Source organism: Passer domesticus, chromosome 2 (genome assembly GCF_036417665.1).
Source record: "Passer domesticus isolate bPasDom1 chromosome 2, bPasDom1.hap1, whole genome shotgun sequence".
Taxonomy (NCBI): Eukaryota; Metazoa; Chordata; class Aves; order Passeriformes; family Passeridae; genus Passer; species Passer domesticus.
In genome coordinates, this window is record NC_087475.1 from 71037569 (window position 1) to 71051226 (window position 13658).

At 38.9% G+C, this 13658-nt stretch overlaps 1 protein-coding gene across 9 annotated transcripts in view; it reads right to left on the minus strand.

Moving 5' to 3' along the window:
- Positions 1–13658, minus strand: part of WASF3 (WASP family member 3) — a 90569-nt gene that overhangs the window by 22242 nt on the left and 54669 nt on the right. For 6 of the 9 annotated variants that reach the window (XM_064409157.1, XM_064409156.1, XM_064409163.1 and 3 more), the window contains one exon: positions 705–847. In XM_064409157.1, the coding sequence (XP_064265227.1) occupies positions 705–837 (133 nt within the window). In that variant the 5' untranslated portion in view covers positions 838–847. Of the gene's footprint in view, positions 1–704; positions 848–5936; positions 6047–13658 lie in introns of all 9 variants that reach the window. The other 3 variants (XM_064409162.1, XM_064409160.1, XM_064409161.1) reach the window with 2 other exon arrangements.

The window sequence follows — 13658 nt, forward strand, 5'->3', positions numbered from 1 at the left end:
ATCAGCACAAACAACAGCTGCTGATTGTTAAAGACTGTCTGAAAAACATCTCTTATCCCTTTCATCAAAAATATTGTTCATCTTGCAAACACTTCAGTCACGCTTCTAGAATTGCTAGTGGTGGTGTCACCTGACAGGTGTGGTGTGTAGGCTACTCTGAACAGAGCTGATGTTAGCCTGCCTCAAGAGTAGCCTGCTCAGCAAATGGCATCCTTTCAATGTGCTTAATTTCATTCATATGAATTGAGCACACATATGTATAAAAGAGAAGGCTTAAGAAATACTAGCACACTACAAAAAACTAAAATTTCAGTCAAATGTGTCATTTGATGTCAAGAGGCAGAAGAGTTTGCTGGCTCAATTCTGTAGAACTCAAGTGCTGGTCTTGTTTCTTGCACTAATTTCTCTCATTTAGAAAAATTCCTGGTCTTCTATGCTCTGGTCCTTTGGTTGGAGCTTTTCTTGGTAGTAGTTTTTTTTCCTGCTTGTTTGTTTTTTTGTTGATTTGTTTTTGGGGGTGGGGGGAGAGTTGGGTTTTTAATAAACTTCAAAATATAGAAGAGCATAAAGGCAATTATTATTATAGCATAGTATTACAATATATAAATGGTAATGGCCCATACAATACTTTTGCTATTTAAAACAATCCATCTCAAAGCTTTTCATCATTAATCAAATACTTGCAGGAAGTTACAGATACTTACTTAAGCTGCTTAGCTGGCGTATGATAGCAGCAAGGGTGCTATTTGTTACACATTCCAGTTCACTTGTAATTCCCTCTGGCAGAGCTCCTCGGCAGAGATGCCGTGGTTCAATGTTCCTTTTCACCAAAGGCATGGCTCACAATCTGGAATTTACAAACAAATACATATGACATTTACAAAAATGAAATTCAGACCTCTGAACCAGTGTAGCATACATTCAGGCTTTTTTCTCCAAAAAGTACTTCACCTTTCTTCTTTTAAAGCCTTGCTCCAGCCTTCCCACTGTAAGATACTGTACAATTCCTACCGGGGCACTGGAGTTGTGCACTCCTGCCAGAATATGGCAGGAGCACTGCAGAGCAGCAGAGAGTAAAGGCAATATAGGCAATGTAGGCTTTCTGCCTTAGATTTGGTGTAAGATTTACTGTATGCACAGGCTTGTGCTGCAGTTCCAGAATCACTGGACTTCAGTGCACATTTGCATTTAGAAAAAACTGGCAGTCCCCACAGGAGTGGCAGGAAAGGTCACTGTCTGGAGCAGGCTGGCATCCTGCCTTGGCAAGCTGGCCACCAACAGACCGACCAAGCACTACAGCCCCCAATTACGTCAGACACCGACCTACCCCAGCTCTGACAGTTTTCAGCAAAAATGATAAATTCATCTGACACGTAAGGGCAAGTGCCTCTCAGAATTAGGCTGCATGAGGAAGAAGATGGTTTTCCACAGGTGGAGCTGTATGGCATTCTGAATGGGATAAGGGCATTCACTGAACAGCTTTTGAGAACATGCCAGATGCAGGAAGACATTTATCTGAGAAAACTAAGGTTGTCAGAACTGGTTTTCTTGTAGAAATTAAATAAATGAGGATGATGTCTTGGTTCCAGCCCAGACCAAGGGGAGGGACCAAGACATTGTGTTATTTGATACCATCTCACATCATTGCCAGAGGCAGGGAAAAGGGATTCCTCTCCCCTTTCCAAGCGTCAGTGCATTCCTCTACAGTCAGGAACAACCTGGCTTCTGTGAAGTCAGGCTCTGCATTTTTTGAGCATTTTTGCATGTGAATAATTCTCTTTTTATACATTTTTCTTATTAATATTGTTGCTGCTACTGTTTGTTTTCTTATCTCATTGCTGTTTCCAGTAAATTGTTTAATCTCAAGCTGTGATCTTTGCCTTTTGTGCACACCCGGGGCTGGGGGGCAGAACAGGGGGAGAAGGGGAGTGAGCGAGTGACAGTGGGGTTTGGAAAGTCTCTCTTGGTTGGAGAAGTAAATTGTGCAGTACCATTCCTAAACCACAGCAGATGGGGAAAACAAACACAAAAAGAGATCTCAAAGCATCACAAAAAGGGCACAATGGCATAGAAAACACTGTCCTGCAGAGAGCAGCTTTGAGAGCAAGGATGCCCAAGTGAGACAGAATTATCCTAAAAGGGAAGCAATATATAACAAAAACATCTAAAGCAGTTATTTAAAACTATACTTACACAATACTCAAGTCAATTACATTTTTAACAGCAACAATGCAATGTCCATGTACTACTCATGAATAATACTCTGTTTAAAAGCATGTAGCATGGAAATTTTCTGGAACAAGAAGTTACATTATTACCAAGGACATAGTCATTTGGGAAAGACTTAGCTGAAAATTTCTTTTTTTGCTGTATTAAAGCAATTAAAGTAGCCTTTCAATTTCTCTAATTAAAATCACATTAGTAAATTAAAAAATCCTTTTGTCTTTCAAATGTTGCACAGTAATTTTTGTAATGACTTTCGCCTGAAATTTAAAATATTTTATTCTCAAGAACATTTCTAAAAGCTTAACAGCCTTAATGAACAAAAAGAAACTATTTAACTGTAAGACTATTTCATAACAGGTCAGGAAGGAACAAGCTCATGACTTCTAAGCAGTAGTCTTGAATTATATTGCACTGCTTTCTTAATATGAGACAATTTGAATATGTCAGAATTTAAGGTTAGCCGAGTTTGCTAAATTTTACACAACACATCAGAGGTAACAGATGAACAATTTCTGTGTTTGATAAAAAACCCTTCCTGTTTCTGTTCTATGTTTTTGTATTCCTCTACAACCATATGCATTTCAAAATACTACTTCATATCCCTGCAGACACTTTTCTGAACAGTAAGTCAAAACTGCAAATTCACTATTACTGAAGAGCAACTTCTAGCACCAGCATTCTGTAAACAGGCTAGTGCACTGGAGCTATGAAATAGAAGTAATTATGAGGAATTCTTCCACTGTAATGTGAATGTTACAGTGAAAATGCATTTCATATAATTTGTAAGAAATAAATTAAAAGGAGCACAAATTAATGCTTAATTAATTATATGACAAGGCTGGTTTTCCCATGGCTTTCTGTCTAGCACTCTCAGAGCTGCCCCCTGCCCTTACTCTTGCAGTTCACCCAACTCCCTCACTAGCCCACTGGAAGCACTTATGGGCCCAGCTCATCATCTGCTACCCCTTGAAACACCTACCACACTGGGTACAATCAGAATGCCTTCCACCAGGAGCTCTTATTTCAGTCCCTTCTCCACACAGTGTTCTTTCTTGCCTGTAAAAGCTAATTTGAAGAAAACATACAACTGCAGCTTGAGCTTTTTGTTTTCTTGTCACTTACTGATGAAATGGATGGGCAGAGTCCAACAGTATGAAGTTTAATAAGTCTAAGTGCCGAGTTCTCCATTTTGGCCACAAAAATGCCCTACAGCGTTACAGGCTGGGGACGGTGTGGCTGGACAGTGTTCAGGCAGAAAGGGACCTGGGGGTGCTGGTTGACAGCCGATTGGATATGAGCCAGCAATGTGCCTTGGTGGCCAAGAAGGCATCCTGGCCTGCATTAGGAATTGTGTGACCAGCAGGAGCAGGGAGGTCATTCTCCCCCTGTACTCGGCACTGGTGAGGCCACATCTTGAGTGCTGTGTCCAGTTCTGGGCCCCTCAATTTAGGAAGGATATTGAGATACTTGAGCGTGTCCAGAGGAGAGCAACGAGGCTGGTGAGGGGCTTGGAAAACAAGCCCTACGAGGAACGTTTGAAGGAACTGGGGTTGTTTAGCCTGGAGAAGAGGAGGCTTAGAGGTGACCTTATTGCTCTCTACAACTTCCTGAAGGGAGGTTGTAGACAGGTGGGGGTCGGTCTCTTCCACCGGGCAGCAACTGACAGAACAAGGGGACACAGTCTCAAGCTATGTCAAGGAAGGTATAGGTTAGATATTAGGAAAAAATTTTTCACTGAAAGAATAATAAAGCACTGGAATTGTCTTCCCAGGGAGGTGGTAGAATCACCATCTCTGGATGTGTTTAAAAAAAGACTGGACATGGCACTTGGTGCTATAGTCTAGTTGAGATGTTAGGGCATAGGTTGGACTTGATGATCTTAGAGGTCTCTTCCAACCTCATTATTCTGTGATTCTGTGAAATGGTCCAGTGTGCTCAAGAACTACCAGGGGAGTGACAGACCAACACAAGAAATCCCATTACTCTAAAGAGCAGGCTAAAGCACACACCACAGCTGAGGATAGGGGAAAATAAACAACTTACATATTTGAATGCATGATTTAAATTATTATGTAGCAACCTCATTTCAGTTTGACGTTTAATTCCAAAAGGTAAACTGAACACCAGTGAGTAAATATATGCAAGAAATTAAGCAATCCACTACCTACTCCTAATCAGAGGAAAAGAAAAAAAGAACTCTGCAACTGCATTAAGTTTATTCTAATTTAAACCCTCTACCTAACTGAATTAACCACTTACAGACCTATTCAGATATTAACCTATTACTAAGTAAAAAGCTTGTGTCCTTACTACTAAAGCACAACCACCTTTTCCTTCACCACACACAAATCAGATGAACTTAATCCTTTTTAAAGAAAATGCACGAGAAGTGAGGCTAAATTAATTTCAAAATGTATGTAGCAAGAAGTCAGACGAGGAATCAAGACAAAAGAGTCTCTGAATTACAGGGTCCTCATGAGACACAACCAGACTGAAGGGAGTGTGTTACCAGGAGCAGAAACCAAGAATTTGAAATGGCAATTCCACTGCCTTCCACATTCATCTTCCACCTGTTTTGAGTCATACTCAGTCCCAGTTTCTTTCTAGACAAGAAATACACTGTGATGTCACTATATTAAATACACTGGCATTTAGAAATCATATTAAATTTTGCAGTACAAAGGTTTAATAAATTCTCTTCCCTTCTGCCACGGTTTAACCCCAGCCAAGAGCCAAGCCCCCCAGACAGTTGCTCTCTCTGTCTCCCACCAGCCGGACTAGGGAGAGAATCAAGAGAGTAAAAGATAGAAAACTCATAGATTGAGATAAATACAGTTTAATAGGGAAAGCAAAAGCTGCCCATGCAAGAAAAGCACACCAAGGAATTAATTCACTGCTTCCCAAGGCAGGGGGGTGTTCAGACATCTCCAGAAGAGCAGAGGCCCATCACACATAATGGTGACCTGGGTAGTCAAAGTACTGCACCATCACTCCAAACATCCCCCCTTCTTCCTCCTTCTTCTCCTCACTTTATACACTGAGCATGATGTCACATGGTCTGGAATACTACCATGGTCATTTTGGGTCACCTGTCCCAGCTGTGTCTCTTCCGAAATCTCCCAAGCACTCCAGTATTCTCCTTGACAACGTCAAAGTACAATAAGCAGAAAAGGCTGTGGCTCTGTGTAAGCCCTGCTCAGCAATAGCACCTCTAATTTATCAACCGTGGGTTGAGCACAATCTGAATATCAGCTCCCTACTAGCCACTGTGAAAAAAAAAAAAACTCCACCCCAGCCCAAAACAGAACAACTTCCATCCACAAATAACTGAAAAATCTAATGCAAATAAATCATTATTTTCAGAAATTATGTCAGTGCAGTAGATTGGTCCCAATCCTAAGTCTGTAATTTTTTTTACTCATTTTACCCCATCTAAGTACACAATGAAACCAAAAACTTATAGTTTGGATAAAGGGGTTCATCTCCACTTGTGAGGCCACCTACACCTGACAGCTGCCTTTAAACCATCAGCTGCATCAAGCACAAGACTCTAGAAAGATGCTATATTGCACATATAGAACTGGCTGAAATGGTAATGTATGACACATTAGTGGCAGACCAGAAAAACTAGAGGAATCAAAAGGGGAGAGAAGAAAAACTAAGAGGGTGAGATGCCGCTTAACATCTCACTAAACCCATGAGTGCCTCACTGGACATGGATCAGATTTGACATCTGGCTGGACTGAACTCTCACTGCAGTACAAACGGACACTGCTCTCCAAAGCCTCCAGGCATCAGCAACTCGATTTCCACACACATTCTGAAAGGACAGGACATCAAAAGCTTGAATTAGCTTAGATCATCCCATTAAAATTCAGATTTTGCACGCTTCCTCAGTATTCTCACCTCCCTTTCTCTTCTTTCTCTCTCCCCCTCCCATAAAAACTTGTATAACAACTCCATAACAACTTGCCTTTTGTCTTAAAATTAGAAGGCATTCATCCCAGTACTCTTTGCTGTACAGGCAAGTGTGCTATGGAAAGACTTAAAGTATTTCTGCTTTTCTTTGCATGCTTCCCCCACAGCCAGAGAAGTACCACTCCAGGTCAACTCAGACTGCCTTGCCCTGGACAGCAGCTGTTAAACTGCTTGCAAGAAGTCTGACACTGCCTTGGCAAGTCAGATTCTTAAAAAATCATGTAGAGAGCAGATGTACAGTAACAAACTTGAAAGATGAAAAACAGCATGTGCAATCTTTCCAAACAACAGCAGAGCACAGCTATTACAAGAGACAAGATGGATTTTTCAAATATTTGAGCTACTGGCAAAAACTTGAAGTACCAGCTGTTCCCCAAACCTGCCTTTTGTCCTTTCACAACGCCAAAAAGGCACTGCAATTTACACGAGTGCTAAAAATAATGTACCTGAATTTCATGGTTCTTTATTTTAAGTTCTTTAGATATTCACTAATACCACAAAACAAATTCCAATCCATTAAACAGCCTCCCTACTTGTGAATGTTTACTTATTACATTTTCTCAAAGACACTGTTCAACCCCTTTCTTAAACTCTTCAGAGATTTCTTCTTATATCCTCTAGTAAAATATGACAAAGCTGAACATTTTACCATGAAAAAGAGCTTACTATACATCAATTCTAAATTCTCCCTGAATATAGTCTATTCTTTTCAGAGAGCTTTGAGCTTTCCATTGATGAATCTCCCAGCTCTCTATAAAAAGAGAACATACCATAATTCTCTTTCTATGGAGAAGAAAAACGAGACAGACTGAATACACAGCTTGCCATGAGTAATGTACCAGATGGGATTCCATTCAGAATTAAGCACCTCAATTTGTATGACTACATATCTATGAGCTCAGCAGAAGCCCAGAGAGCAACCAAATCCCTGCATCTCTTGACAGATTCAAGAATGACACAGTGTGCTCAAGCACCTCATGTGTAAGCTCTGATAGGCACTCACCTAAATTTCAGTGTCTCAATCTAGAACTGCATTTCACCTCATCAAAACCAGAGAAATACCACTGGTTTGCTCACATCAAGCCACACAACCAAGTTAGACTATCTCCTAATCACAGTCTCCATGTCTAGGGCATTTCAACATTTAAAACCTTTACAGACAGTTAAGTTTTCTCGTATCTGATGTCCTAACAGTCAAATCTACACACAATTTCCATCTCTGAATGATACCAAATTTAGTAATACTGCCATTTTCCTGTTCAGGTTTGTAATTCTAGATAGCCTGCCAACACCCACCTTCAAGACTTACGTTATGTGCTAAACTGGAACAGAAGAGGAAGCAGAAAGGTGAAAGACCCCAAGCACCAGCTTTCAAGATGCTCTCCCATTCCCTTTTATCCCCCCAAGGAGGTGCCATTATCACAGATCTCTATGTCATCCAAAGGCTCTTCATCCTTCACAAGACAAAAGCAAACAGCTACATGGAGAATAAACACTGCTATGGCTCCTATTCTAATGGAAGGAAAGGAATAAATATGCCTGTAGTGCATGCTCCTTTCGGGTTTTTCCTTATCCTACGTGACCAAGAACCCAATGTTTGTGAACCCTTCCTACTTGTCATCTCTGAATGTCATTTACTACCTGATCAGCAATGACAAGTTAAAAACAAAACATAACTAGCATATATTCTGGAAATTATTGAATTCAAGATTCATCTAATGGCATTCTTCTGTAATTTTAAAAGTTTTGTGCTTTTTTCTTTTTTTAACTGGCTTCATTCTAACAAGAACCTGAATCCACATTTTGTGTACTGCAAAACAATACAGAATATTTAGCCATCAGTTATTGTCTCACAGTGCTCTCTAATACCACAGAATTATTTTTTATCAACAGGCTTCTAAACAAGACTAATTTTTAATAGTCTCTTCTAGCTATTCGAATTCTATCAAGTATGCAATTCCTCTCTCAGCCACATTACTATGTAATTAGTAACAAAACAAAATATTGTTTTACTCAACCACAATCATTCTTTAAGTACCAAGTACTTCACTTTTATTAGAGCTAACCCAATCAAAGGGACATTGTATTTTTTAGTTAATATACATATTTTTTCACATTTCACATAATTTTTAATGCAACTCTTGATTTTGATAGGAGTTTGGTGATGCAAAGGCAGACTTTTGATATAACTATGCACAAAATCTAATTGAATTATATTTCCTAAGGATAATTAAGAACATTTCTTATCCACAAAAAAACCCACATCTTTCAACAATATATGTAAAGTGAAGTGCCTAGAAAATGTCCTCCTCACTACAGTTTAATATGCAGCCAATATACACCATCGTTTTCACAGATCTTCCTCCTGATTGCCAGGTCTGCGTGAAAGGGACGCGAGTCAAGGCTGGAATGAAAGCAAGTTTTTTCCTCTCAGCATCAGACCACCACTTCTCATCTTCCTCTCGCATCATACCAATCTAAGCACTAGCAATGATGAAAAGGGCACAGAAATTCCTAAAGCTATTTTGTTTCTTTAATAGAGCTCTTCAATGTCCGTTGCAATGAGCTGTTTCTGAAGGTTCACCAACTTGGACGGTTGTTTTGTTTTCTTTTCTTTATTTGGCAGAGTTTTTGTCTGTGCTGAGATCTTCAGGGCAGATTTTATGGTCCAGTGATATTATGAAGGAAATCAAGGCATTAAGTAATGACAAGAGAAAGGACAACAGGAGAAGGGATGGTAATTAGTTTTGCTTATCTGCAATCCAAAATTGTATGGATGTACATTTTCCTAGTCATCCTTTCATATCTCCAAAAGATTTGTAAGAAGCAGAACAATAGCTACTTCTGTTAACAGAGTTGGCCTGCAACACAAAAGTTTGCAGAACCATTAAATGGCGAAGGCATTAATTCAGGAATTTCCATTAATTAAAAAGTTGGGAGAGAAAAAAGTGAACAGATCTTCACAGTAGTGAACATTTACAGGTACTTTACATTTATTCTCAACATTTCAGATTAACTATAAACATGCATAGAAAAGATAACATTCACAAATGTAGGAAAAGAGGCCCTGAGGATTATTCAACCTAAAATTTTTAAGTAGCTATTCTTTCTTTGACACTACAGATTGTAATATAAAAGGCTTTAAAATAATATCAACATCTATGATGCCAGAATTTGACTTATTTTCTCTACAGCTTCCAGGATGAGTATTTTGGGGTCTTTTCCCATTGGTTCTACAACCCCATGTTTGCATTACCTGCTGACTGTAGTTCAAGATGATCTTTGGGCACCTGCCAGTCTTTGATAGTGTCAAAAGTCACATGAACTTCTGCTTAAATACTTGTGTCCACAGTTTACTGCCGAGTCCCACAACAAAGAAAAGAAGACTGAGGGACCACTTCAAAGTTATTGCATTAACTTTTTCCTCTCAACAGAACTGTAACATATCAAAGCCACAATCCCAAGAATAATTCTTCCCATTTACAACACTTTTCACAGCAGTTTTTAAGAAAATAAAAGGCTTATCATCAGGAAGTACAGACAGATTATGATGAAGTTTCACCTCCTGCTCCAAAATAAGGGATCACATACATCTCATCCAATTAAACAGCTTCACCTTTGTTCAAGGAAAAAATAAAGGTATTTCTCACTCTCTGCTAATGAAGCCACTTAATGAAAGGTTAACGCTGCTTTATCTCAATTTCCAAGTAGGCAACTTTTCAGGCCCAACTGCAAAATACCTATGGAATACAGAATGCATCTCCTGTATTAAGTTCTCACTGTTCAAATTAATGGACTTTGCCATTTATACTCACAGCATTTTTTCCACTGCCCAATATGCAAAAATCTTTGCCAGTAAATTGTATTGCTCCTGTCACTTAAATCTTTATACTTTTTAAACATGCCTTATCATTTTCATAAAAATACAGGAGAAGCATATACACAGTATATTTGTCATACTGAAGTACTTTTTTTAAAACACGAATATTTACTTAATTCCATCACCCCATTTCTTCATAGAATAAGCTTTCCCCAGAACATCTATGCATATCCCTTAACTAGTTCTACCCTCTCTTACTTTTCTCATGCTTATCTTTACGCTGAAAACAGAGATCTGAAAGCCAGTATCTTGAATTGTGTCACTTTCTTCTGATTATCTTCTCCCTTAGAACAGCTTACAGCACTACAGTAGCAGTTTCAGACTTTAAGCATCTCATTTTGAAATAGCCTTCCTGAATCTGATTTCAGATTTCCATTCCTTAAGATTCTCTTCTTTGAAAGAAACAAAAAATAATGCAAGAAATACACTGTGGTACCACTGAACCTGTGTAGTAAGCTTTGAAATCCAATTTCTCCTTTACTAACACATTTTAGTCTTCCTTGACACCCAGTGTTGCTCAGATATCTATTCAGAAACAGATTTGCTTACCTGAAATTTAACAGAAGTTCACAGAGTGCACAATGCAATAGCTTGCTGCACTGAATCCAATCACTCTGCCAGCATCAGATCCACCCACCCTTTTCTACTCATTCTGTTTCAGAATACAGATGATCCAGGGCACCTTCACACATGACTAAAGTCCCTCGCTTCTAAACCACAAGCTGTCTTTTCTCCAACCAAAACTTTGTTCATTAAACCAGAACATTTACACTTTGTCTCAAAAGATGTAAGGCTAAAGGATAAAAAAGGAATCCAACTGAGTAAACTGAAAGACATCCGCACATGGTATACTTATCAGGGTAAAAAAAACAAAAGTTCATTAAGAGCATGAACTGAAAAACATGTACAGAGTCCTTTCCCAAATAAGTAAATTTTAATCTGTTTTAACAGAACGCTATTACTTGACACTGAGCTTAATGTTAAAGAGTGGCCATCAATACATCAATACAGCTGAATGGGAGAAAAGTTGGTTTCTGCCTGTATGGGTCTAAGTCCAGCCTGACTACCATTAAATTTATTAATTGTTCAATATAAATGACATTTTCTCTTCTGCCTTCTTTCCATATTCACGTGAATGATCTTAGCACACAGGGAGTCACGAGACGTCCCATTGTTTCTTCCTGCTGAATAAACAGTGACCAGTTTAAAGTATCAACAAAAGATGCCGACACGTTAATCTTGTTCTTAGCGTGATGGCTGCTCATCCTGCTCCTAGTCCCTTCCAGATGGCTCAGTGTGAAAGAGATGGTGGGATGGGGAACAAGGAATATTCCATGCTGTTCTGAACATCTGCTCCACTGCATTCACACATTTAAAAAAAAAACAATAAAAATCTTACCGCCACTATCAATTTTACAATTTCAACCTAACACTGCTAGACTAACACCAAATACAATGTAAATGTTATGCAGGCACTTGAGAAAGCAAAAAAAACTCTTTTCAAATCATGTAAGAGCATTTGTTTCATTTCTGCTATCTTAAGAACGGACTTGTTTCAATCACAAAGTACTTATGCTGCACCGAAAACACGGTTTTCATTCACATGACCTTTCTCTATTATACCCCAAGAATTTATTATTATCCCTTCTCCTATTCAAGCAAACAGAATTGAACTGAGTCACCATTTGTTTCCCTTTGTTTTTATTATTTGTCTTTACAGCAAAGATGCACACTACGCATTTGTTGGAGCTTGTTTAAATTTCATTTGTCCAGTTTGGTACAGCAGCTAAAAAATACTTTGCTTGTGCATATAAAGAAATAGTGGTAGCCTTTTGTTTTTTAAAGCAGGGATGAACGAAATGAAAATATAAATACCTTACTACACTATACTGTCAACCTCTCAAGTGGCATTTACCCTTTAAAAATACCACCTCTTTCTTGAAAAGAAGCATCCAGCCAGAGCTAGGAGAAACTCAGAACAGAAAGAGGAGGAAGCTGTGCTTTGTCCTACAGCACAGGAAAGAAGACTTAGATTGATCACCCCCCCTTTTGTATCATCTCGACATGTGCGAGCCATACGGCTGCTGAATTATTCAGCTCTTTGTACTTGGAATACCTAATGATTACATGTATGAAAATTTAGAAGTACTGAAACACTGACTGGAAGTGCAGCAGATTGTAAAATCTAATTTTGTTTTGACCTTTAGTACCCTACATGGTAACATTCAGCGAGAAGTGTAAACCAGATGAAGTCAAAAGGAACAAAATCACAAAGCAGCAGAGAGCTAGTTATACCACCAAGCTAATTAGGTCAGGAACAGCCCTCCACTAGCAGGTCGAAATGTTTCCAGATGACATCTGGAAACTGGCTTGGATCTTAATCAGATGTGAGCAGAGTGTGCTACGCAGACAGAGCCACACAGTTCTCACTTTCCACAGCAAAACTCAGCAGCCCAGACAGTTGAGAAAATGTCTACAGGCCACTATCTCAAACCCCAGAAGTATTTCCATGAACTGGCTAACATAAATTAAGCCTTAGAAGTAAATAATGGTTGAAGTAACTTACTGTGTACTGCCACACTATTGATTCCCACCTGTTTAGTACCTCTTAATTTTTCTAGCATAGTAATACCACAAAGCAACAAATAATAATTAAAAAAAGAATATGACAAAACCAAGAGAACTGCTATTGAGTAAACACTGGTACTTAATTAACAATACCACCACCTGAAGGAAATTTCTTTGTTCCCTACCCATCTACTACAGTCCAAAAAGCATCATTACAAACAAACTTCTTCAGCTGACAAAATAACACTAAGCGTGGCTTTTCATGTCCCAGTTTAGGATACACCACTGAGAAACTGCTATAAGTATGACTCTTTCAACAGTCTCTTGAATGATGGCATTAAACATCTTGCAGTGCTTACTTTAAGCCTGTTTTGGTTATCTGATGCGCATTCTTTTAGGAGTTTAGATTATATACAGTTGCATTCTATCTACACTACAGAAATGGGAAAATTCTGTGACAAGAACCATTACCCTATAATTCCTTTACATTGCTTCAGACAATTTGATGCTGGAAGAACTCACAATAGTATATTGAAACAATTGTAAACAAACCTTTTCTTAGTGTTTCAGACTACAATAACGTACAAATAACTCCTGCAGACCATTTGAAGTACATTTGTCCCAGCCTTCCTCCTTCACAAACAGCAAGGGTTATCAGAAGCAAATGCCTTGATTATATAAAGAAAACCTAAGTTGCAGCTAGGCTTGCTGACTTACATTGATCCCATTTAACAGAGCCTTACTGGATTTAAAGTGCTCGAAATAACTGTCTGGGTCACAGTCCATGTGATAAAGGCCACCTGGTGAGGCCTCAGGAGCCCTCCTGCAGGGACAACATGCCATCCAGATCCTCCAATGACCTCAAGCTAAACCAGTAGCAAATTCAGTAATTTGTTTCTCAGAACTCCAATTAACCTTAAATTGGAAGGGAAAGTAAAAAAGGGATCAAGGATTGAATTTTTTGTCAAACAACATCCATTTTATGGCAATACACAGTGTTCCCCAT